A 26,690-nucleotide genomic window follows, 5' to 3' on the forward strand; every position below is an offset into this window, starting at 1 on the left:
TATACTCCCTCCGATCCATAATAAGTGTTGGAATTCATTACAAAGTCATAGTTCGATCCATAATAGGTGTTGGGAATTTAGTGCAAAGCACTTATTATGGATAGGAGGGAGTACTATCCAAGTATAAGAAGATAAAGAAATAATTTTCTACAAAAAGAAGATAAAGAAACAGGAGTCCTTTTGCAATTAGAATATCTCTCTCTAACATATCCATTATACAACCCCCAAACAAATTCTGGCATGAAAAATGGAGACAGATCAGCCCATGAGATGGTACAAATGGTATATATACAAATGGTATACAGCGCTAATGACTAATTTTACACCTCTATAACTTACATGTATGTATTGATTTCAAGAAAAAAGAAAAGCAACCAATTGGAATATAGAAGTACTCCACCTGCATCCTTTATTTGGAGGTTGCCTTGACCTGACTCGCCGCCACCGACATGGAACGGAGCCGCCCAGCAATCTCTGTGAAGGCTGGACGTTGAGCCGGATCTGGGGCCCAACACTGCTCCATTAGCCTCCTCCACTCAGGGTCACATGAGGCTGGCACATGCGGCCTCAATGTGTTGTTTACGATACCTCCTACAAAAGGAATTCAAGAGACCCATATCACATCACATAATAATGGAAGAAGAGAAAACACGAGAATAGAAGTAATTAATGGTCTTGGAAGAAATGAGTTCGCATAAGAACAATGAATTATAAAAGCCTATCACAGTATTTATATGGTGTAAAAATACACGAAATTCAAATCTGGCTATCCTTTTTGGCCGTCGACTGGGTAACCAGAGATCACCAAGAAATCCAGTTGCTCGTGGTAGCAGCCAGTAACCAGTCAGGATTTTAACTCCTAATACCAGCAAAATGCTGGCAGTCTGGAACATCAGATAACCAGGGTATAGGACTGCAGGAATTGAGAACAGGGAGCACAGTGGATATTGTTTTATGTAATGCAGGATACTGTCTGGAACACCTTTTTTTTTATCACATCAGATTGTCAGTTTGTAATTTTTTCTCCTCGCTCTTGCAAATATCACCTTCCCTACTCCAATTTATAATACTGTCTTTGAATGATTCGAAAATTTAGGAAACAAAATTTAACACTGCATGGTCCAAAAGTTTTCTTTAAAAACAGGCTATTTAGTTCAATCAAATGAACTAAAATTTGAAAGTCATACCACTTTTTGGAAACTAGTTCATTTGTTTGAAATAAAGAGGGTTCGAGGGTACCCTAATGATGACCCATTTGCATCTCCATAGATCACCTTACTTTGCCTTTCGTCGTCACTTCGTCCAAAATTATTAACCCAGAAGTGCTACTATTTGGGCCAACAGAAGAAAAAGGAAAACACAGACGGCATTTCAAGTCGGAACAAGTTTCCTTAAAAAATGCTGCAGGGAATGAATTACACACCTATAATTGCACCATAATGCATATTGGCGTAAGGTTCTTCTCCAGTGAGGATTTCCCACATGACAATGCCAAAGGAAAATACATCAACCTGTACCCATGGCAGTGATATGACTCAGTACCTTAAATGGAACTTGTTAAATAAAAACTGAACCAATTGTGGATATTATTGTCACCAAAGTTGAATGAACTAGATGATGCCCCGCACGTTGTTGCGGAATTAACATAAAGAGTATTCAAAATTGAAAACATATAATAAAATTGTACATTTTTCACTTAGTGGGAATAACTTGATGGAAGTAACATGCATGCATGTGCAAAAGGATGAGTTTTCCACTAAATAGGTGTGAACAAATTAATTATGTGATGACGTGGCATGCTTGCATGTTTAGAGAAATCAAGTAGTGGGTTGCTTCTACTTAGATATAGAAGATATAATTTTTTTGGAAAATTAAGACTTTCTAAATAAGTCCAAGATTTTTTTTAGGCCAATAAGTCCAAGAATTTTGGTTTAACCTTCTCAGACACCTTATTGCTGCCTCCATTCAGTAATTCAGGGGCCATCCATGGAAGGGTGCCTCTCACACCACCTGAAACCAGGGTATTTCTTTTTATTTTCGATAAGCCAAAGTCACCGACCTGAACAACAGCATATTCACAGAATGAGTGGAAAACAAAGCAATCAGTTCAAAGAAAAGCATATGAAAAACACTGAGATGTTGCAAATTGAAGTGTATCTCACTTTACAAATAGGACGCGATTGGTCTTTAAGATTCACGAGCAAGTTATCACACTTCAAATCAAAGTGCACAATATTTTTGGAGTGCAAATACTCCAGCCCAAATGCTGCATCCATTGCTATGATGAGCCGCTTACGACGATCAAGATTTCTGCTAACAACCAAAATACTGTCACTCACAAGTCGCAATAAAAGAACAACTGAAATACAAAAAAAGCAAAACCGATAAAGCAATTACTTGTTGCGCTGCAAGACATGCCGAAGAGAACCATTCACCATAAATTCAGTTACAGTCGCCAAGGTACCACCTGGCCCATCTTTCACAACACCATAAAAAGCCACAACATTTGGATGGTGAAGCTTTGAGAGAATTTCAGCTTCGCGCCAGAATTCGTTTGCCTGAAAAAAACAGCGAATATGGAAGTAAATTGTGGTACCTAACATGTTTGGCATCTTATTCTGAGCAATTTCGGGAGTGAGGACATATTAATCAACATCCAAGCATAGTGGTATCCCATTCCTGTCTACTTTGCTGCATGTAGGGATTGTCAAGGCATGACATCATTGCACAATAGTAATCCTAAGCCCCTAATACGGTCAAGCGTATACTGCAATAATGTTGTGTTGTATTGTAAGCTTCCATGCTCATGAATCATGACCTATTTGCGTATTTAAGATGTTGCAAATATAAGCAATGATATCAGAAATACTTATTATGGAAACAAAACTAAGCTGAAGTGGAGCTTACTAATCTTTCCAGCTCTGAAGATCGCCCTGTAAAACAGCTTTTCTTTATTCTCTTAATAGCCACATCACTTCCTCTCCATTTACCATGGTATACAGTCCCAAATGTGCCAGAACCAAGTTCCCTAAGTTCTTCAAGGTCTTCATTCTTGATGATCTGAGGAGAAATTTTTTAGTCTAAATTTCAGTAAGATAATTCAAGGAAAAAACAAAAAGCAGACTGTCCAGCCAAATTTAACAAATTGAAATTCACAAACAGCTAACGCCATTCATGCACACAGAAACCCTGGCCCAATAATAACTGAGGATAATATCAGATGGAGATTAACACAAGATCGATGTGTATTATATTCAGTGTGAATCTCAGTAGAACCAAATTGTGTAACCGAGTTGTAGAATCTCACTCGACCAGATTTTCCAAGTACAAACGTGTATAGTTAAACACTATACTATTACTTGATGTATCTTAACAACGTTTGTGCCTTCACTTCCAACGGTCTAGTGAAGAATAAAGTTAGTATAGTCTCCACGTAAGGATATAAAAAGAAAATTCCCATATAGTACATTTCATCCGGTGGCAAGTAGTAACATTTTGCATTTCATAAACAAACCATGTGAATATTATAACTTCCTTAATTTGAGTTTGATTTCTTTAATTAATTACTGGGCCACTGTGGTGCTATAGCGCTGCATAACTCAATATGGACAGGAACAGCGCTATTAATGCCAAGAAGTGGTATGCAATAACATATTGCTGAAATAGAAGCCGCCAATTTCCCTTTTGGGGGCTAGGGGTAGAGTTTTTTTCTAGCTCAACAGGATTAAAAGAAAATCCAAAATACGCAAGTCAGTACAAAATAACGATTGAGATATGCCATTGGGTTTTACAAAAAAAATGATATTGTAACCTCAACCATCAAATGACCATTGTGTCCTCGACTCCAGTTTTGTCAAGATGTTTTAGTGCTTTGGCTAGTGGGATGTAAATTATAGCATGCGCTATTTTCGATCAAAATACAGTATTCTCACAGTCCTACTCTTTTTATATTAATTTCCTATAAGTCCCATTGTATTCCAGAAGATATTAATGTGCCACATATTTAAACATCTAAATAGAATCCCAACATATTTAAACACCGCCTATTCTAACATCATGTTGGACATTGCACCTGCCCATCTAACATTACACTGGGGTATTTTGATTGCAGCTCCGCACAGTACCATGTCTAAGAGATCTCTTAACATAAGATCACCTATTTGAACACGTTGATGCACATCTATTTGGACAGGTCGGAGTTGCACAAGCTCACCTCTCGGTCTGGTTGGACTTGCTCTCCTAATAGGCTGGCACCGCACGTATAAGCACGATGCCGGAGAGCGGAGAATAGGACAACATCATGTTTTATGTGACCCAATTATTCACTTTTACGCCTGCCAAGTGGGCGTGATCCATGTCAAAACCCACCTTATCACCCCATCTACTTGCATGATGCTCACCAGTACTATCTGAAACAAGCCAATATATGAAAAACGTGGTTTTCATAAAAAGATCTCTAATACATGGTGTTTCGCGCAACTCAGGGCAAAATAGTGGACTAGTGGTGTAATGTAGATGGGTTGGTGCAGTGTGCGGCATGCTAAATTAGATTGTGAGATGTGAAAATGTCGCTTAGACATGGTATTTTGTGCAATTCAAGTTGGACTGGTTGTTCCATGTGCAATTTACCCTCATATTCGCTTTTTGGGCGTCAAAAGCCCATGTTCATGAAGATGCATTAATTTGTCACTCGGACGTCTTGATTTAATTTAACTGCAGAGCTAACTCTTCACATAATGCACCATACTTTTGGAGTACGATGAACTGTTAGTGAGCTGTTCAATGCTTGTTATCGTAGTCCGTGATTGTCATGTGCACCAAAGATGGCAGCAACAAGAAGAGCATGGCAGTAGATATTACTGATAACTAATATCTTTTTAAATTAGTTGTTTCCATCATAGATATAGCCAAAATTATTTGGCAGACTCCATTTGAGGATGGAGAATGATTTCATATTAAGCCAAGATGGATAAACAACTCAATCAAGTCATGAAGTCCTTGCTATACTCCTCTCCATGATAGGCTGTTACAGCATAGCTTCATTCTACTTCAAGTCGACAAAGTCATTGCAGTCTGATATTCCTCTGACAGATGTTTATCCTCACTATTTCCTAGGACACATACCAATTGGTATTGGAGTCAATTTATGCACGCTTACCTGGTTGATTAGACAAAGTCTAGTAGGGAGAACATGATGGAACTGTGAAGGATCTGAAGGAGGTGCTGGCCATATAGGTATCTCCATCCTTGACAACTCTTGGCACAAACCAAACAAGCCCTGAATATCTGGTCTCACTGGTCATGGCTGCATAAGACCATGCCGTATGAGGACAGACATGTCTCGGGTAGGGTTCAACCGCATACCAACAGTCACACATTACCAACTACCATGTGATTGCTGTTTCCGTTATTTCTCTCCACCACCAACGATCTTCACAGAATTGTGCCACTTCAAAGAGTTGTTACTACAGTCCTACCAATGATTTCAACAATGACAACTACCCCACAGCTCGAGGATGAGCTGGCTGTCAAGGAGGGGGGAAATGTCATCTGCGACAAGGATGGTAGCAACAGCATGCGCATGGTAGTCAGAAACTGGCAACCCCTAGGATAATGGGATTATAATAACTCTCCAACTGTTTTTTTTTTTCATTTTGGTAATCAATTCTTCTCAATTATTTATACCCAAGTTTATTGGACACTTCTGTTATTAGTTGACTTATAAAGCTGCCTTTCTTGGCCAGATTTTCTTCCCTTCCACAAGATCCTTTCAGAAGCAAAGGCGTCACTCAAATACTGGTTCCTTCTCCGGCTCACTACGCAGCGTCAGATCTGAATTTTAACTTCTCACCCAGCGCAACATCCCGAACCACAGCACATGCTCTGTTTGTGCACAGATGCCAGAAACGGCAGAGCACATCCTCATGCATTTCCCATACACCAGGGACCTTTATAGGCCACCCTCAGTTGGGGAGGCTTTGGTTCTGCACCCATACGTCTTCTTTCTCCTTCCATGATTATTGGCCCTCCAGGTCACGTGCTCCCCCAAAGCAGCGACTCAAGCACTTCGACTCCACCGTCGTCCTCACCATGCAATGTATTCGTACTGCCAGGCGTGAGAGTAATAAGTGTTCCTAGTCAAGTCTTATGATCTGGCATCAGTGACTGAAGACTCCACAGGATAAGTTGATCGTTGCAGGCAGGCCTTCGGTTAAGCAAACCTCCTTTAGATGTAGCTCCTGCGTCTGTGTTGTTACGATTTTCTTATGGTGTAATCTAAAAAGACCTTGGAGGCCTAATTCTTGTATATTTGTTTGCTTTTCTTCTTAGCAAAAATATTTGCAAAGCCTTTCCACGTTCTCTAAAATAACATTAATGAACAAACCAAATCCTATACTCCATGACGTGTTCCTTTCCTTGGCTTGATGTTCTAGGTCATTTCCTCCTCGAACACCCACAAAAGCAATGCCAAGTACCATTGCAAAAACATGATAACCACAACTAAAATATTATTTCCTTTCAAGATTGCAAGAAGTATTCCTAGACAGGTGCCCATTTACTATTTTCTAATTTTAAGTAGAGTGACATTAAAAGAAGGAACTACATCATAACAAAATAAATTCATCTCTTAAGTTTTGAATGTGTTACTCTACATGACAGCAAGAAGTTTGCATTTTGTACTTGTCTCGATAAAAAGTCAAAGCATTAGAGCATATGACAGTAATTAAAATACATAGCTAGTCAGGTCGACGGGTTCAGATAATAGAATTGCATCATACAAAATATATTTTAGAGTTATGACCATCAACACACGTCCAGGTTAAAACTTAAATCTCCAGAATTTGTAAGGCTAGGTAGGTTTTGCCAGGTCTGACATGAGTTACAAAACTAGCAATAGCCAGAAGAGGCAAATAGATGGTTTGACAAGAGAAGAAACATTCACAGTTTATGGCCAAGAAATCAGATGCTTGAATGACTTTATAAACACCATTGAACAAGCAAGTTGGGACTCAGATAGTTACTTGGCCATGGTGAATCTAAATTACGATTTTACAGTTGCATTTAGACAATTTCAGATGAAAGAAGGCACATGAGTATGTGACTATTAACTAGTACCGACTACCAAGAGACACAGAACTGGTCAATAACTGGTTACAGATCCATGGTTTTAGCTACTTATTTCATATCTTCAACTGCATGCTTTGCTGTTGTTCCACTTATCGCAGAGTTCACTGGCATCAGCACCAAGAAAAGTGTATGCTAGTTTGCCTATATATAGATGCATAACCAGTATGCAGACACAAGCATGAATCAACTCAGAGTTATTGTGATTGTAGAATACAAGCAAAGCATTCCTAATATGTAGAAGGACATCAACTACAAGGGCAGTGCATAAACTGCCTTGCAACTGAAAGACATTTATACCTGCAAGTATTCAAAATCGTTATCTACAAAAGAAGCATCCATGACAGGTCCAACAGCTCTGCTCTCTTCAAACTTTGGCTCCTGAAACCAAGAAAACAGTCCAAATTTATGAACTACCAATGTCACGAAAGAAAAAGGATTTCAGACCTCCTTATACCTCAAATTCAGGAACAGATGGTATCATCTCACGCATATTTGTAAAAGGATTATCAACCTGAAACCCTTCAACGGTCTTCATCATCGGTGGGTTGTCAGTTTGTGATGGGATAAAAGTTGGCGGCAAAATAGTAGAATCAACATTGGTGCTGGAAGGCACTGAATGTGTTCCCACATGAATAACATCCTGAGGGGGGAAATTCTTCACATTAACCATGTCATGCTCTAAATGTGCAAAAGGGTAAGACCCCTCCTCAATCTTTGCTAGATCTTTGTCCCTGTCTTTATGTTGAAACTCATTTTGTGCAAGATTTCTGAAGAATGACCACCTTTGGGGTTCATAGTTAGGCATGTTCAAGCTAAGGATAGGATCATTAAGAGGATGTGGTGATTGCGCTGCAGTGTTAGCTTTCGCAAAGAAGTCAGAAAGAATATCAGGGGAGCTCCTCTCACCAGTAGGTCCGGTACAACCAGCAACATCTTTATCATGTGTTTTAGGGATAATATGTTCCTTACGAGAATCATCTACTGTACTAGTGGAACATGACACAACTGGATCAGATTCAACATCAGTTGAGAATGCAGGCTTGGGAGCATCCCAACTATGTGGCATAGCAACCTGATCTCCCCGCAGATTAGTTGCTTCTATGCCATCAGTAGTTGCCTCCGTAACTTTACCTTTGACTACAATCTTTTCCGCTACATGCATACACGTATCATTTGAGGACATCGTCTCACCAAACAGTTGTTCATTAAATGGAGAAGTCTGTTGTACAGTATTGACATATTCCTTCCCAAACTGTATGAGACTATCATCAGTAATTGGATCATTCAAATTTAACGCCCAGGTGGCTAAATTTGATTTTTCAGTCCCCTCAACTGCAGGATCAATAGCTTCTGCAATTGATTCATTTGCCACACCAGACTGTGATTGAAGAATTAGAATCTGAGAATTAAGTGGATCATCAGATTTAGATAACCGGTTCAGAAACCCTGCCTGCTCCCTTGGAATCCACTCAGAATGAAAAACTCGTCCAGGGTGAGGTGGTGAATTCTTATTACTGTGATCCGACATGTCAACTTGAAATTCAGAACACCCAGATGCAAAAGCTTCACTGGATTGCCGATCATCTTCATTACACTCTGAAGCCTGAGTAGGGGACATAGTTTTTGACGCGGTATAAGTCTCTAGGCTCTTCACACTGTAACTTGGATGGACAGAAGATGCTAGGCCTTCTTGAACAGAAGAAGTAGCAGGCAATTCTGAATGCATATATTTCAGAGCAGAAGACTCGTGATCCAGCATAGGAGCACTCAGATTCTCAAGGGACCGAAAATAATCCAGTCCATTGTTTTGAAGCGGCATTTTGACAGAATCCCGTTTTTCCTTCTTCACTGATCCTACTGCCATGCCATCCTGATATGACTGTTGCTCAAAAGATTGGAGTGAAGCAGTTCCGGAATAAGGTGCATACTGGGAAGTATATCTAAAATCAGAAGGTGTTGATAGAGGAATAGACATCTGGCCCTCGCTATCATGAAATTGTTCACTGGAAGTTGGATAAGAGAAATCAGAACCATGCACATGCTGGATCCCATGGTTAGGGTAAGAATGCAAAGTTGCTGTATTATCACTGGATAGACCCACCGGTACTGGTCTTGACATAATAGCAGGAGGGACAGAAGTTGATTCATTCAGACTATGCAAATTAGAACCAGTTTTCCTTAGATCTGCCGGAGTACTATCAACATTGAAATTAATAAACTGACCAAATTCATTGATGGAAGTGTTTACTAAACCATGCCCACTTGAAGTCTTTGCAGCTCCCACGTCCATACCATTGATGGCAACAACATACTGGATACCAGAATCACTATCCATACTGCCAAGGCTGAAATTCATGTCATCAAAATCAATCGAGGAAACGAGGAAGATCCTAAGCTTCTGGGACCCCTCCCCACTATCAAGGAAGCCACATTCCTCCATCATGTTTCTCAAATCTTCATCATTTGAAACTGAAATCAGTGCATCAAGATCTTCACCTGGCAGCTGATACTTGATAATATGAGGTTGATTAAAGATGGCTGTTGTCTTCTGTTTGAGCTCCTGCCAGGAAATATTCCTACTGATACGGATTATATGTGTCTCGCCACCTGCATACCTAAGCTTTCCATCACTTGGTCGGGGTAATATTTTCCCCCCAAAGCTACAGAGAATTTTTATCCTTCTTGAGGTGTCTGAGGCCCCAGAAGAAGCATAGCCATGGGCCAGTCCATGACTACTTCCACCACTGGAGGGAGCTCGTGGAACCGACCTAGTTGATATGTGCCTGCTTCTGTTTTCATTTTCAGCAAAAGATCTTCTTTCAAGCTCATCTGGTTGCTGATTATCTGTTGTCAAAAAAATCGATGCATCAAACCTACTTTCTGCTCCCGTACGGTGAGCACCAAGGATTCCTCTAGAACTTTTAAGATCGGCAACAGATGCAGCATTTTGATCACGAGGCATAACGGGAACCAGATGCTTTTTGGATATAGCTCGATCTCTCATGAATTCAAGAGCAAACTCCTCCCCAGTCTGAATTGAAAAATTAAGGACGGGCTTAGTGGTGCTTGTAGCAGGGTACTCTGGAACTGGAGAGCTGGTAGATGCTGAGCTCGAGCTCGGGGATCCATGTACAGTACTTTGAGCTTTAGAGAGGACATCATCTTTTCTAGGTTCCATCAAGCCTTCTTGGCTAAAGTCCAACAATTAAGCAAGACCTACAACTCATTGTCATTTATCCATGAATTTGAGAACTGATTCTTTGCCTCCGAGAAGCAACACATTACATGATGTAGCAAATCAGCTCAACCTACAGCACAGAAGCACAATAATCACACTTAAAAAAGAACATGCAAAATTGGAGTTTGTAAGCACTAAAAATCTAATTATCCAGGACAAGATTTGGTATGGGGTTGCATTTGGTAGCATGAAACAACACTGTTGTGGAGCAAGAATTGCGTTCAACACGGTGGGAAGACAAGCAGGGATAAGCTAAATAGTCTAGACAACAGTTCCAATAATATCCCACATGAGGCCAACAAAAAATTAGTAGTATGAGCAGCAGCTCAAATTCTTTATTATTTTTAGAGCAGTAGCAGATCAAATTCTATTACTAATTGTATACATGAGGATCTAGCCAAAGAAGTACACTCGTATTAGATTCTTTAGCGTCAATATGCGACAAATAGTGACATACAAACATTACTCTATGCAAGCCAAGAAAATTAGCCAGACGTAGCCATGCTCCAACAGCAGAACAGCTCACAGTCACAGCAAGATGCTCAGGGTAGCGAGCAGTGGCAATTCATGCAGCCGAACAACACATGACATAACACGCACCCAAAGCACGCTCACGAGACTACCCAAACACGGAGACTACCCAAACAGGACAACAATAATAACAACAACAAACCTTTTAAAAAAAGGAAGACGGAGGGGGGCAGGGGCGGGGCCATAGCACGCCGGCGCCGCGACCTCGTCCTTGCCGCATCAAAGCACGCTGCCGGCCCGGATCGACAGGCACTCGAGACAGCAGGGAGGAACAGGCAAGCGTTCTCTGAAAATCGAGGAACAGGCAAGAAGGGACCCTGACCTGAACAGATGAGCGCGCGCTTGCCGCTGCCGAGAAGGGCGACCGAGGAGAACCACCGCCGGGGCTGCTGATTCGGGTGGGCGAAATTGGCTGAGGGCTGCGTCGGGGCCGAGGAATCTCGGAGGCGACGTGTCTGCGAGGAGAAAGGGGAGGGACGAGAAAGGGAGAGGAGAGGCGACAAGACAAGACGCTCCTCACGCTGACTTCACACTGGCCTCGCCTTCAAAATCAAACTGTTGTTGTTGGCTGGCAAGGCAAGCAAGATGCGTGACTGTGTCGCGTGGGTGCGCAGCGCTTATCTGGAGGGCAGGAGAGTTTCTTTTTTTTTTTTGACACGAGGGCACAGGAGAGTTGGTATGGAGGCCCCCACGGTAGCTCATCACTCGTCATCCGTCTTGTTAAATTTTGGCATCTTTTGCCTGGCTTCATTTGTTCCGTTTTCAAATTGGCAGAGATGCTTCTTTTCTTCTGCGTGGACACCTTATTTTTATAGCAAACGCTATATATCAAGGAAAAGTGGAAAACTAACAGATGCAAATATAAGGGTGAAACCGGATCGGATTCGGACTGATAATGACCATACCGTATCATATTTCATATTTTTCTGGATTCCAATGCGGTACGGATGCGAAAACAGATATGGAATGTACCGGACAATTTCGAAAACAGACTTTGTACGGTAACTGAACGGCATTGACCAGAAGCCGACAAAAATGATCGGACAATATAAAAAAATAATAAAAACAACCATGTTCAAAATTAAGTATCATCAATTTCCATTGTCGAAACGAACCACAAGTAGTGCCGCTGTACTAGCTACTACCAGCTGCTTCCTCCAATCCATCCAATCCATAATAAGTGGATCGGAGAACTCGGAAAAGGTACGAACACTAATTCGCCGTTGCATCTTCTTAGGGATTAGCTAATGACTACTGAGTACTACTGTAACGGTTCATTCCATTGTCCCGTCGTAACACGATTGGCTACGGCCACTCTTTGGGTCCTGGTCACGATATGGACGGGGAATAGAGAGACTGTATACTAGGACTCTACCGCCTAGGTGAAAAAGATAGCTCGGCCCGAGCTTTTCTTTTGATGGGCTGCATATGAAATACCTCATAAATCGGATTAGTCATGTCGGATTATCCGATTAATAATCTAGTGTGTGCGTATAATACCGATCACATATCCTATTCTGAATCCAGCTAACTATTCGGCATCTGTTTTAGAATCCGACCGGATAGACAAGTTCATCTCCCATATTCTATCTTACCTGATTTGGAACCGGAAACAGATCTGGTTGGAAATTATCTGATCCAGTTTCACCTCTATACAAATACGAGAACAACAACGAAAGGATACAACAGAACTGCAAATTCCACCAAGAAACAGAAGTCCTTCAAAAACTAAAATTAGAAGTAAATTCAGAGAGTTTCTCCGCAACTCCCAACGTTATCAAGAACTGATCCCCCCGGCGTTACCGGAGCAGTCGGAAGAAAGAATGAGCCCCCAGAGGCCACATACCTGGCATTGAAGTCCCTTGCTCAAAAGCTTTTTTGAACCGCACTCTTGTCAAACACATCGGCCGGAGGCGTCATTCAAACCCTTCTAGCACCAGATCTAGGGACAAATCCAGACCGCCTAGCAAGCAGCCAGATTCACTAGACACCACGACGAACCCAAAATGGCAGACACATCCATCTTCTTCCCTGGGCACGCCGCCGCGCACCCGCTCACAAGTCGTAGACAAAACACAGAGACACTCCAAATCCAGGGCGCCAAGGAGCAAAACACAGATCTGACCAACTCGCCCTTGCTAGCCCCCCAACGTCAGCGAAATTGAAGACGCTGGCACAAGAAAGGAGCCGGAGGACTTATTTGAAAACAGAATGTCGTCTTCACCTCGCCACCGCTGTCAAGAAACAAAGAATTAGGGCTAAAAACACCAACCAAATGGAAGACCGGGTTCCCCTACTCCTGCCGGTGCCGAAACAATGCAGGAGGCGACGGGAACCGCGGCCTGCCACCGGCGGGCACCAAACTCCTCCGGCTTTTTATGTAATCCTCCGGGAGGGCGGTTCCGCATCCTTGCTTTGCTTACTCTCTTTTTTTGTCTTCGCTTATGCATAGCGGGGTGATGGGTTTTCTACACCTCCACCCGGTTGGATCCGCTCGTGTTACATCTAGAAGTTGAATCTTAAAATTTACACTTACAATCCTGCACTTTCTCGAAATCAACATATAATGGCGTGTACAATGAGATGACTTCAGCGTTTTCTTAGTTATGTCACTTAGTATAATTGCTTACGTTAAAGAGAAAGAAACGAAGAAGAGCATTAGTCTTCTCTTAACTAAGAGTAATCTCTTCACAAGAATGATAAGACAATTTTCCCATTGTACTAGTTTCACATTTTCTTAACATTTATTTCATTAATATTATTCGTCCAAACTTTAATTGTAGGATTTAACTCTAAAGATAACTTATTTTACAACATGCTTTGTTTTCTTTGTACATGCTCTAAGTCCATTGTACTTTGAAACATGAATGAAATATATTTTTATATATGTTTCAGTTGTGATTCAAAATCATGGATTATGAATTTATTTCAAGAAAGTGTGAGTTGTAAAGGTAAAAGTTTGTCACCAACCATGGATTGCGGTTTTTTTTTATGAACTGCAAGGATGTAAATGTAGAAAAGTTAACAACAGCAGGTCAAACGTTATCTCGTCGCTCCTTCCCTAGCCGCCACCCAGCTGGCCTCAGATCACATCACGCCAGCCTGCTGGCAAGCAACGCGTCCCTTCTCTAGGTTTTGGTGCTATACAGATTCTCAAAAGTTAGGACGCGGTGCTATGATAGTAATGGTAGCACCACGCGGGTCAAGAATAAGGTTTTTCCAACTCCTCGTCCTCCTCGTCCACCTCGTCAACGACGATCTCGCCGGTGGCGTCAAGGATTACGGGGTGGTTACTCGCTGCTCTATTGGAGAGGTGGATCTAGTTTTCTGTTTGTGTTTTGCAGGTAGTCTACGTGTCTGATCGACGAGGCTCAACCAGCTTCAATCTCATCGTGGAGTTAGTGAGGCTAGGTCTTCTCGCATCCGTCTGGCCGCATCTGGAATGGTCATCCAACCCTCTTCGTCGCCTTCTTTTCCGGGAAGGTGGTCTGTTTCTCAGATTACTGTCGCCGGCATCTTCTGACTCCGACCAGCAACTTCCCGGCTGCTACTAACGTTTTCTTGGTTCTGACGTAGTTCGGAGGTCCAAAGACAGCATCGAGCTTCGCTCGTGGCTCGCCACCGACGAGTGCTGGAGGAAGATAACGACGTTTACCCACAAGAACTTCAGTGTAATTTTATTTTACTTTAAAAATGGTTCTATAAAGGTTGGTTGCTTTAATATATGGCCTTGACCTTCTTGAAAAAAAAGATAAATGCAAAAATACTCCCTCGATTCTAAAATATATTGTGTATAGCTTTTCTTGACCATCAAACTTCCAGCCCAAACAAACACAACCAAAAATTTGATCTGCGGAATAGCTTTTTTTCTTGAGCGATAAAATTTGATCTAGCTTGTAGCAAAAAATATCAACATCCTTTTAAAAAAAATATAGAAATCGGGATGGACCCGAGGCGGGAGAGAGAGAATGTAGAGAGAGGAGGGCTGGTCGGCGGCATGTATTTTTATCTAACCAAGTTCAATTTTTTTTTTGAGAAAATCAGGCAATAGTTAGTATTTTTTTTGTCGACTAATATTGTAAGTTAGTGTTTTGATTTAGGTAGTCCTTCTTGTACCTCCTCTGATTCATAATAAGTGTCTCAGATTTATAGTATAAAGAATCTGAGGCATTTACTATGGATCGAAGGGAATATCAATACAACATGTAAAATATATTAACTAATACAGTTGCATATGAGATAATTGAGCAATCAACTGTGTTTATTTTTTATGTCTCCAATGATATTTTCGATTGTTGCAGTCAATGCATGTTTACCTTAGGACAAAGTTTTTTTTCCCTGAAATTGGCCAATTTTCGATTTGTTACCTTAGGTTTGACTGCTAGCTGGATGGTAACCATATTTACTGCTCACCAGTTCAAATTCCATATTATGCTCAGTTTGGGACCAATATCGGATGAATATTTTTTTACTAGCCAGCAGATAACCACCTATTATTATCCAGAATTTCTTTCAGAAATATTTGAATGAGCAGCAGTAAAGCTTCTCAGGACAATAGGCCTGAATGGTGGAGCTGAATCAACGAGCACTTGCGTCTTCAAACTACTGTACAACATTTCCTAATAGCTTGGTGGCCTCATCTTGCAAAAGCTTCCAAGCGGCATCTACATGTTGCTCCTCTGTCAACGGTGCTCCAACTACAAATCTCAACACAAACTTGCCAGAAAGAACCTGTTCAAGAAAGTACCAAGAAGAAAATCAGTGGATACATGCTCATGATTAGATATCAAGACTACGAAGGATCTGCTAGTAACTCACCGTATGTGATATGAAGATCTTGCCACTTGAGTTCGCACTATCCATTAGGTCATAGTTAAGTTTATGGCCATTGTCGACCTCACAAGTTGGGGGCACAAGGCAGAAACAAACAAGGGAAAAATTCCTCGGAGTTACTACCTGAATTAACAAGTAAAAAAAAGCTTTCTAAAAATAAAGATTTCCAGTTTAAGAAAATATAATGTGCTTCTAGACTAGAGCCAGTAGTCTTAAAATTAGACATTGGTTTCTTTTTCCCTATACCTCAAATCTTGGATCAGATATTACAAGTTGTTCAAAATGTTGAGCCAACTGGATGTGCTTTCTGATATAGCTCTGTAGGTTTTCCACGCCATAAAGCCTCAATACCATCCATAGCTTCAGTGATCTGAAACAAAAGAAAGGCTCCACTTGGTAAAATACATGAAACTAAGACTGTTCATCGCCCGGTTGTGGCCAGTTTGTCAGTTAAACACCCGATCCAGCCTAGAAGCAGCAGGTCAGGCTGGTGTGGGTTATACAGTTTATGCCCTTTAGACTGCCACCACACAAACAACAGCCGTCGCGGCATCATCATCCCGCCCAGTGCCAGCACCGGCAGCAAGCAAGCCATCCTCACAGTGGTGATGGGCATGACGGCAGCCCCGTCCGGCGTTCCAGAAAGCAAGCAGTCATTGTGGCTGCGGCGGCAGAGGTCCCATTCGGCACATCGTTCCAGCAGCTAACAGTCATCGGGGGGGCAACAGCAAGCGAGCAGTCAGCCATGGCGTCGTGAGATGTCCCTCTGTCAATGAGACAACGTTCTCTAGCACCTCCATTGGAGTCCTGAGCGGCGGAGCAAGATCACTAGCTTTGGGTGTGTTCGGTTGATGAACAAAGTCAACCCTACCAATGTTTTGGCCATGAATATTTTTTTTACTCTTGCTTGGATGGTTGTCAAAATATTGGCAAGCCAATGTTTCATGACATACTTTAGTTCATCTTTGTTGCCAACATTGGCCAAATCTTGGCAACTAAAACCTTAGCCAAAATATTGGCTAGCCAACTTTTGGGTGAGATAGGCTTGGGCTAAAACCAAACACAGCTCTGCTTGGAGCTCTAACCCCTGAGCAGAGCAGCTATGCAATTGATTGATGCATGTTCTAGGTAGCTAGCTCTGTATTTCTGCTCAACCGTGGCTGCTGTGGCACTGGCATCATGTTTGCGTTGCCCACACCCGCAAGAAGCTAGTCTAGGGCTCAAATATGCCAAACAGGCAACTGACGGTTTCAGCGGTTTGAAACCTGACCTGCAACCCGCGAAAACCAGCCATGCGTTTTGGTTTGAGTTAGTTTGACCGTTTATCATGTTGAGCCTAACCTGTGAACAGCCCTACAAGAAACTAGCAGAATTCAAACCGTAGTAATAATGCAGCTAGTCATAGTGACTGCATTAGAAAACCAGAATTCTAACCATAGTAAGCTGTCCTCAACAACATTAATGGTTTAGAGGTGTTGCCTGTTAAGCTACTTGAATATTTCCGACACAATCTCAACCTTGAACCTTCACGCAGTTGTGATTGAGGAGGGGTGTTCTAGGTTCCAACCTACCTTCCTCCTTCTAGCTCTTGCGTTCCATGGGCGTGAACTGGACGGGAGGAGGTAAGCTAGTCATTAGTCCTGGATCTGAAAGGGAGTGATTATTGGGATCCTCTTGAAGCAACCGCCAGTCATCTTCAAGCTCACCGGTGGTACCAGCATGCTGAAGATGAAGCCAGTGCTGCCTCAAGGATCTCCGGCGGACGCTCCTCCCCGTCGGCCAGCAGATCTGAGACGGCATCGAGCCAATGGCCTCTAAGGCACAACCTAGATCTACTACATACACAGCCATGGCGAGGCCAAGCCTCTGTACTCTACCTCTCTGGCCACGAAGCTGACAGAGTGTAGGCAAGAAAGCGGCGGCGGTAGGAACGGGGGTCTCGAGCAGAGGGAAGGGGAGGGGAGAAACAGAGGAGGAAGGGGCGAGTATGGTTGCACAATGCTATATACACCAATACATCTAGCTGATCACATAAGCATCATATATATAGCATGGATGTATCTATTCTTAAAAAGCGTCTAGATACATGTAATATTTCGACAACAATTTAAGATCGGAGAGAGTATTAAGAAAATCCTGTTGAATAAAGAACAGATAAAATGATAGAGTATTGAAATGCTAACCCTGTTGTTCAATACCTTGTCTAGCACACAAATTGTCAAGTACTAAACTACTCCCTCCGATCCTAAGTTCTTGTCGTTGTTGTAGTTCAAATTGTTTTAAAACAACGACAAGAATTTAGGAGTATATATGCTAGAGAAATTTACCTAAAACGACGGCCAAGTGGAATCTGCCAATCTTTGAAGTCAATAACAGAATTTTCTTGGGAAGCCTGAAAATATAATTTTATTACACATTGGCACCAAGCCAAACAAAATTACATACAGAAACGGACTTTTTATAAATAAAAAACTTTAACAAGCTTCTACACAGAATTTGCTGTTATTAAAATTACATTACAGGCATGCAGACCTTCTTCAACACAATACTTTGATTCTCTTGATTAAAACTTCAGAAATATACACTTCAGTTCATTCTGTAATTTGATTAAAACTGCAGGAAATATTTACATACTGCATTATTACCAATATTGTACGTAGTAATTATAGTACAAAATTGCGGCAAGTCCTTGTAAAAACGTAGTAGGCAGAGTTTCACAACCACTCGGGAGATGTTTCATAGGATCTGGAGGGAGCCAGTAACCAGTCACATTTTACTCGCTTCTCTTGTTATATTTAAATTTTTTGGCACATACAATTTCTAAACAAACAATAACAAGCAGACTAAAGAAAAATCTGAAACTGGCATACTCCTGCTAGGAAAAACAACTCTCAAAAGCCAATGGATTTCCAGTCCAGTTGATAACCAGCTGGTTACCACTAGGATTTGGGAACTTAGGATCAGAAAGAAATCACATTCTCTATTCAGACAAAAGTGACGACCTCTTCAAAAAGTAAATCCAAATAGAATATCATCATTCATCAGCAATGATGAAAATATCGAGAAGAAAAGCATAGAGAGGGAATGAAAGTCTTAACCTTATTCTTAAGAAACTCTGGATTTGTAGACAATGCTTGTATGAGATAATTCCTATCCTGTTTGTAATGTGTGATGTTAGTTTCTGCATTGGCAATACTGACACAATAACGAAGTAAGATACTTGGACGCAAACAAAAGAAAGAAAGAAAGTTAAGATGAGTAAAATATTTTATGCAGATCGGGGCATGTAACATGGCTTACTTTAACCCAAAGCAAGGAACAGTCGAAATTTGTGAGGAACCATTTATGTGCATTCATATTAAATGAATCAGCTTCTTCCACTCCATTGAGGTATTTTCGGTACTCTGGGCATATACAAGCACTTCCAGCATATGCAGCATCAATATGGAACCACATGTCATGGGCCTACCAGAAATAAACAAATCAAAGAAATAAACAAAAGAATTCCATCAACAAACATAGATACAGCAAGATATTTAAAATTCCATATGTATAAATTGCATAAGTCATATACAGAAACAAGGTAACTAATAACACTCGGTCTGTAGAACCAAGTTCCGAAAGGCATGCTCCAAAAAGATCACAGACGTAGGACAGTACCAGTTCCTACGGGAGAACCCACCAAAACCTATTTTTAGCTCAAATATAAATTTAGATAACTTGGGATTTCAAATACTTCTGAAAAAGGCAGGAACTGAACTATTGAAGATATTAAATATCTAGACAGATTAGATCGCTTCAACTTAATCTTGGTCATTTCCAGATTATCATACTCAAAAACTGGGCTAAAGCCCTAAACACCTGTGCTATCTGTCCTAGTTCATGCAAGGGGTCCACTGCCGATGAAGATGTTGTACCAACCTGAAACAAATAAGAAGTTTTTTTAGAAAGTAAATATTGATGAAAAAACTACTCCCTCCGTTTCTAAATACTTGTCGCTGTTTTAGTACAAGTTTGCACTAAAACAGCGACAAGTATTTAGGAACGGAGGGAGTACAAGGGAAAAGCTAAGCTTAACTATTCCATATTAAAAAACTCTATTTTGCACCTATTCTACCGCCTCTGCTGTGGGGCACCAGGTCATTCTCAATTTCTCATATTAGATGGTACTTTCCAATTAATTACACCTCTTTTGTAATGGTACCGAGCTAATTTTCTCAAAAATAAATAACATCTTATTTTTGAAGTAGATGAAGATTGAAAAGTAAGGGGTCATTCGGTTTGCAGAATTTTTAGAACATTTTTACAGGATTTCAACCTTTAGGATTTTTTCCTAGTAGCATTCGTTTGACATGAGTAGAGATGCTAGATTCCTAAGTATTATGTCCAAATTGACCTAATTTCTCAGGAGTCTTAGCATAAGGTGAGACCCCATGGAAATATCCTAAGGATTGAAGTGTGCAGGACATTCTAATGCTCTACTTTTCCTATTCCTGTGATTTCAGAATCCTGTAAACCAAATAAATATAGCTCACATGACTGATAGGATAACTGAACTTTCATATACTATCAGGGTTTAAGTTGTCATTAACTCAGTATATTGACTCATGTAGTTCACCAAAAGAAATATAGTAGATCATATTGAGATGTCAATGTTGGAACGCATGAACCTGTTTCTCAGTGCCTAACTATAGCAAAAGAAAATGCACACAAAGGAAGTACAGTTCATTGCTTACCGTTGCACAGATGAAGAATGGTATCAAACCAGCTGACAAATCTATGGAGATGGCCTCGCTAACTGCTCCTGGTGTAACAGCATAGTTCATACTACAGTCAGCCTTCACAATTCGGATGTTTTCTGGGAAAATTCCAGCAATCTGTAAACAGAAGTATTTCAGTGAGGTAAGCAGAAAATAAACAGAAACTACAAGAATATAATACAAATTTTGTAACTACTCCTTCCTTTCCATATTACAAGGCATATGATTTCTGTCCTAAGTCGGACTTTTTATAGTTTGACCTAGTTTATAGGAAAAAAATATCAAGATCTATAATATTCCCTCCGATCCATAATAAGTGTCGCTAGTTTAGTACAAAGTTGTACTAAAGTTGTACTAAATCAGCGACACATTATGGATCGGAGGGAGTACCAAACAAATACCAATAGATCAACTATTAAATATATTTTCATAATGCATTTATTTGATATTATAGATGATATTTTTATCATCAAACTTTCAAAAGTTTGACTTAAGACAAAAATCATATGCCTTATAATATGGAAAGGATGGAGTATTTCACAGACATTCTTTTTAAATAGCATCAAGTCTGAAGATCAGAACAAGAAGTCAGTTTTTTTTGAGAAAAAAAAATATAACTAGTGAGATTTTTTATTAGATAAAGATAACTCGAAATCATTCTACAGAGAGATCAGACCATTCATTTTAACATAACTAGTGAGATTTTTGTTGAATTCTATCTGCATACCTGGCATGCCTTTTTCAGAGCAGAATGTGTTTGATCAGATGCATAAACTACTATTTTTTCAAGGGATTTCTTCCCGTGCTTCCTTAAAGTTCTATCTCGTGCAGACAATAGTACAACAAGAATGGCTTCACTGGCGGTACCCTGGATTACTCCTCCACCAAGTGCTGCAAACAAAGACGCAATAGAGAAATTCAGAAGAGAGACTTCCGCCAGAAATTAAGTCTGAAAATTTGTGCACCAAGAGCTAACAGCAATATCCACTATTCTGCTTAAGTGGCATACAAAAATTAGATGTCTCAATTATCAGATCAAGGATAGTCCTCCTTCAAAAAAAAAATCAAGGATAGTCCATATCACAGTGTGTATCTTAGGATGCCACAGTCCTACTGGATTGTTTCAACCCTAATCCTACGCAGGATCATAATCAGGTAGTAGCATATAATTATAAAATAGTGGTCCAGACCATACGATTTTTAGAGCCATGATTTTCAAGGTAAATCATAAGATGACTGAGATTTTTTTTTTCTCTGGAGAAAACAGAAAAGCTTTGTGTCTTCGAGCATTGATAGAAGAAAACATATGTACAAGCCCAAGACATGATTACAACTCTAAATACCAGTGCTATGCAGCACCAGGAGCAGCAACCACAGACCCACAGCCCCTGCCGTCGCCAAGAAGCAGGCCTTGGCCCTGATTGTGTCCATCCCTTCCGAGAGCTGCACCTTGCAGAGCGCAACCCAGACCTGGTTGGTAGCCAACATTTGGTTGCCAAAGGAATCTTGCCAACTTCTTCACAAATTTTGCCAATAAAGGCTAACAAACCCTTAGCCAATTTTTTGGCTAGCCAATAGTTGGCAAAAATTGGTAGGGCACAAATAGTCAAGAACCAAACACACCCATACTTCCCCAACGCGAGCGGGCCACAGGCCCTTCCGATAACCACGATCTAATGCCTATTGGCCAACACGCATTATCTCAAATACGTCTCTGCCGTTAAGCCATAAAAGAGCCATGTTCCCTTCCCAACCACCAATTTGGTGGATTGAAATAACACGCCTCGCTCATCTCTAGAGAATTGCATGTCCAGGACTTGCCAGGGGCAGCAAGGGTCAGTGCACATCCTCTAGATCCAACGAACCGTGAGGCTGATTACAGTCCGAGCATCCTTTTGACATGCTAATTAACGAACATGGTCATAAACTATGGTTGTATTAGCCATGGTCATAAGATTAACGAACATGTAAATGGTACTACCTAGGACAATCATTCCGACATGCTCACGTTGTCCTACATGGCTACATGTCTATCGCATAGCCAATGATGTGGCTTGAAAATGCAGGTCATACTAGGGTGCATGCAGTCAACTACATGAAATTTTGGACTACTAATTTCTGGAAAACTATATAGATCGACAATGTGAAAATAGTGGACTTCCGTTGTAAAATTATTTCATATCATATGATTTTTGTTGATGTTGGTAGCATGTTATGATTGAAGGTAGTAAAAGTCTTGCAATGGAGACTGCAAAAAGTAAAGAACAACCTACATTTCTGAGGAGGTGTCATCTTTAACAATTAGGTCAGGATTCCTTTGTAAAACTAGACTAAATACTCAATATTATGGCAGGAAGAAAGAAATAAGAAATGGCAATGCATGATAAACAAATCAATTATATGAATAACCATCAGCCAAATATGGCAAGTTTCACGGATGGTGTTTGTTAACCTTCTCCTTCAGATCATATCTAGACATGTCAATTAATGGAGGTGCTCAAATATTATAAGAGAACAGAACTATAGAAACAATAATATATGACTGCACTCTTACCAGCTGATAGAAACTCGCTAGGAAGCTTAAGCATTTTTGCAACCCAGTCTAAGACTATAACCTCTAGCTCTGTTGCAGCAGGAGAGGTTATCCAACTAAATCCAACAATGTTAAATGCAGCACTAAGCATCTCCCCCAGGAATCCAGCGGTGCTGCTATTTGAAGGATAGTAAGCAAAATAATTTGGACTTTGCCAATGAGTTACTCCCGGTACTATCTTCTCCCGAATATCTGGACACCAGAATATTAAGCTTAATACATGAAAAATTCCTTAAGTTTAGCGCATGAAATACTTTTGATGAATCCAAATTCCCATGTCACTTGAAAGTGGACTGGAAGAAACATCACCATCAAAAAGGGCATCCAAAGTATCAGGTTGGTTTGGAGCTGAATCTGGAAGAAGTTCCTTTAGATATCCTGGCTGCAAGGAAATCAACCAATCAGTGGCTATGGAAGCATAAATGTGGATTGGAATGGCAACAAACTCCATAACATAATCCATATTCTGTACTCAATGGGTGGGAAAGTTGACTGTTTGTTCCCTTAATTCTTTAATGGCATCATGACCACTCTACAACCAGAGAGATGATAGTTTTATGGCCCTTACAATAATGCATTGCCATATATGCTTCTTGCAAACAGTATAGTAATGTCATTAATTAAACTAGTAAGGGCATGAAGTGTTCCCATGGTGTCCTATGTCGAGGGATCAAGAAATATGTCTTCTTACTTAGTTACTTTGACGCCAATTATCTGAGGACTACCTACTGTACTATATGCATGCATTTCTACGTGTGCAATTAAAACTTAAGCATTCCCCTTATCTGTACCCGAACCTGCCTATATAAGCCATCATCTGCACTCCCTCAACGGCACAATCACTAGTTCCATTCCACGTTATGCTCCACTCAGGATACCCTTTTGGACCTGCTTGGGATTGTTGTATTTTTTGTCGAAGGGGCTGGTATTTAGTTCCACTCCCCCCAAGTTGAACTAAATACCTGTCCTTCCACTAAAAATACAACAATCCAAGCAGGCCATTATTGTATCTACTCCACCAATATTTGACACTTTTAACATTCCATTTCTGTATATTTACTGATGCAGAGTCCCTTGAACCTTGCATTCATTAGTTTCATGTCTTTCTGATCCTCAGTAGTCAGATCTCCACTTCGACTTGTCTACAGTATATTTGTTATTAGCTTGTACCATATTTGCTATCTGCTTTATTAATATACTCCCTCTTTCAAAAAATAGAAGGACAAGTCCTAATCTGAGAAATCCGGAAATGCAAGAACTAATTGATCCTTGAACTCCCATAACACGTCCCTATGTCCTCGTTACTAGTTGCCAAATTGATTCTTAATTGCACCTCTACTCAATGCTGCAATGTGGTTGGCCTAGTAGGAAATTTTCTTGGGAATAAAATTCATAGATTTCAGCACCCTTCTTGGGAGAAAATTTTCCTTGCTTCACTCGACTTTAAAATTTGTCCTTGTATTTTTGGATGGAGTATTAGGAAAAGGTTTTGCCTTATTTTTCTTTATAAAAAATATAGTGCATCTAGTTCCATTAGACATGCTTGTATATAAATTGGTTGTGCCAAACTGTTGTTTTATTATGTCAATTTCTTAGAGACACTACAAAAACACAAATTTTCCCATTACCATTACAAAACCTGGGTAATTTGCTAGAAGACACCGCAACGGCTAAAAAAATTTATACTCCCTCTGACCCATATTACTTGTCACAGATTTAGTATATGGGTCTGAGGGAGTAGCTGAGATGAGAGAGGACTGAAGGGCGTAATAGAAACTTCACATGTGTTCTCTCTCTTCTAGCTCAAAACGTGTTATTTTTTTAGTGGTTGTGGTGTCTTATACTCCCTCCGACGGGTATTACTTGTCTCAAATTTGCCCAAATACGGATGTATCTATGTGCAAAAAGTGTCTAGATACATGTAATATTTTGACAAGTAATTCCGACCCGAGGGAGTAATAAATTACCTGGTTTTTGTAATGGCACTAGACAAATTGGTGGCTTTGTTGAGTCTCTGATCAATTGACTCAAAATACCGGGACAACTAATCTTACCTTGTATAAACCAGAGCACGATAAACCACATAGATGAAACCTACTAAATTGGTCAATGTGCAACCTGAGTCATACTATATTCAGTAGTAGTTGTCGATTCTGTAGTTTAAGCAAAGCTGCTGAATATCAAGGGCGATAGAGTAACAGAAGTAGCATACTAGCAAGTTGTACTGCAGAACGTGTCGAGAGCCGTGGTCGTACCTGGACTTGGCTAAGGACGGGATAGGTCTCAATGGATTTGTAGTAGTCGGCGATGAAATCCACCATCCGGTGGCCGCACTCCCGCAGCTGCTCCTCGTCCATCGGCCGCATCCAACCGCCGCCGCCATTGCTGGTAGTGCTACCGTCCCTTAATTGGCAAAATTATCAGCACAAAAAAAAGCAGGCGGGGATTATAGAGAACTGCTGGACGAAGGGAGATAGTAGAGGGAGACAGTAGAATGCCGAGGTATGGGGATGAGATGTTCACATGTTTTCCGACGGCAGAAGTAGAGGGGCGGGGGCGGGGGAGGGAGCCAGGGAGGAGGCCAGGAGGGGAATGGATTTTGTTTTTCTCTATCGTTGGGGTTTTATCCATCGTCGGGACGTGTGATCCTGGTGCAGTATGTGCTTTGTGGGTATCGAAGCGGCAGCCACGTAATCAAACAAACCGGCCTGGAAGCATGCAGCGTTTTTTTCTGGACGCGACCACGCCCGCTAGCCAACCCCTGGAAGAAATGTCGTCATTGACCCTGTCTCTGACCTCATGAACCCGGATCAAGGAAGGAGGGTGGGATGAACCGTTGGTGAAGGAAACTTTGTGGGAGGAAGATTTGCAGCTGATCCTATCAATTCCAGACAGCGTGTTGCTGATGCTTCAGGCAGTTTACACCACAAGTCTGCGCGGAAAAACTTGATCTAAGATCAGGCAATGTCGACGTGTGACTGCGTTGTGATCTTATTGAAGGTGGTGGCTCAAAGCTTAGCTTTGTGGATGGCAACCCCGAGTTCGATCTTTGATTGGACTCGTCATCGTCTCACTACCAGGATCACAAAGTTTAGTGACGGTGATTTATTTTCGTGTCGGACACCAGAAATACCGTCACAAAAATCATAAATTGTGATGCTAACTAGTGTTGGCCGTGCCCAGTGAGTAGAAGATCACAAATTGTCTTCTTTTTTTGTTGATTTGAGTTCTAACAATGGTCATTTGCAGCAACCATTGCTTTTTGGATGTGTGGACTTCTAACTACCCATGAATCTTGTACTTAGTTTGATGTTTGAACCTAGCTAGTAGCTGAAATATGATGTATGGACAAAATGATGTGTATAACTTTTGTTGGTTCTGATTTGGATGAATGCAATGTGGTGTTAATGTCATGCATCTAATTGTTGTGATCTGGAGCTATTTATTATTGTGAAATTTCATTTTTACGAATTGGTCCATTTTTCTGTCGGTTATTGCAGCGCCAGAAGAAAAAATTAGTTACGTCATTCTTATTTCTTTGTCGGCTGTTCGAATGTCAGAAAGTACCGTATTCTTGTCGGGTCAACCGACACAATTTATTTTTTTG

At 40.9% G+C, this 26,690-nt stretch overlaps 2 protein-coding genes across 6 annotated transcripts; both read right to left on the minus strand.

Annotated features, from left to right (window-relative positions):
• Positions 1 to 158: 158 nt before the first annotated feature.
• LOC100828846 lies at positions 159 to 11,464 on the minus strand. 4 transcript variants are annotated; one of them, XM_010240667.3, is made up of 9 exons: positions 11,220 to 11,462; positions 7,583 to 10,436; positions 7,426 to 7,506; positions 2,908 to 3,060; positions 2,398 to 2,558; positions 2,163 to 2,313; positions 1,937 to 2,059; positions 1,424 to 1,511; positions 159 to 591 (listed from the first exon to the last, which is right to left on the minus strand). In XM_010240667.3, exons 2-9 carry the CDS (start codon positions 10,304 to 10,306, stop codon positions 410 to 412), a joined length of 3,663 nt encoding a protein of 1,220 aa, XP_010238969.1. In that variant the 5' UTR covers positions 10,307 to 10,436; positions 11,220 to 11,462; the 3' UTR covers positions 159 to 409. The 4 variants fall into 4 exon arrangements, 3 of the variants coding, with proteins under 3 accessions (XP_010238969.1, XP_003560267.1, XP_010238974.1); XM_003560219.4 differs by having other exon boundaries at positions 11,040 to 11,462; XM_010240672.3 differs by having other exon boundaries at positions 2,163 to 2,310; positions 11,220 to 11,461.
• Positions 11,465 to 15,283: 3,819 nt separating this feature from the next.
• LOC100822828 (tyrosine decarboxylase 1) lies at positions 15,284 to 25,764 on the minus strand. Of its 2 annotated transcripts, XM_010240679.3 has the most exons (13): positions 25,607 to 25,764; positions 25,339 to 25,486; positions 23,393 to 23,465; positions 23,045 to 23,275; positions 21,218 to 21,381; positions 20,467 to 20,607; positions 19,592 to 19,651; positions 19,031 to 19,195; positions 18,829 to 18,885; positions 18,058 to 18,122; positions 15,977 to 16,100; positions 15,716 to 15,853; positions 15,284 to 15,628 (listed from the first exon to the last, which is right to left on the minus strand). In XM_010240679.3, coding segments are annotated over exons 1-13 (1,497 nt in total). In that variant the 5' UTR covers positions 25,609 to 25,764; the 3' UTR covers positions 15,284 to 15,499. The 2 variants fall into 2 exon arrangements, with proteins under 2 accessions (XP_010238981.1, XP_024312677.1); XM_024456909.1 differs by lacking the exon at positions 19,592 to 19,651.
• Between the last annotated feature and the right edge of the window lie 926 nt (positions 25,765 to 26,690).

The sequence above is a fragment of the Brachypodium distachyon genome, chromosome 1 (genome assembly GCF_000005505.3).
Source record: "Brachypodium distachyon strain Bd21 chromosome 1, Brachypodium_distachyon_v3.0, whole genome shotgun sequence".
NCBI classification, from domain to species: Eukaryota; Viridiplantae; Streptophyta; class Magnoliopsida; order Poales; family Poaceae; genus Brachypodium; species Brachypodium distachyon.

Excerpts from the sequence above, each read along its gene's own strand:
- LOC100828846 (XM_010240667.3), bottom strand. The coding sequence starts at position 10,306 with ATGGAACCTAGAAAAGATGATGTCCTCTCTAAAGCTCAAAGTACTGTA. Across the intron at positions 2,314-2,397 it reads CATGTCTTGCAGCGCAACAA|CAGAAATCTTGATCGTCGTA; the intron begins GTAATTGCTTTA and ends TTTGGTTGTTAG. Across the intron at positions 2,060-2,162 it reads AATCGCGTCCTATTTGTAAA|GTCGGTGACTTTGGCTTATC; the intron begins GTGAGATACACT and ends GCTGTTGTTCAG.
- LOC100822828 (XM_010240679.3), bottom strand. Across the intron at positions 19,196-19,591 it reads AACTAGGACAGATAGCACAG|GCCCATGACATGTGGTTCCA; the intron begins GTGTTTAGGGCT and ends TATTTCTGGTAG. Across the intron at positions 16,101-18,057 it reads CCACTTGGCCGTCGTTTTAG|ATCACTGAAGCTATGGATGG; the intron begins GTAAATTTCTCT and ends CTTTTGTTTCAG.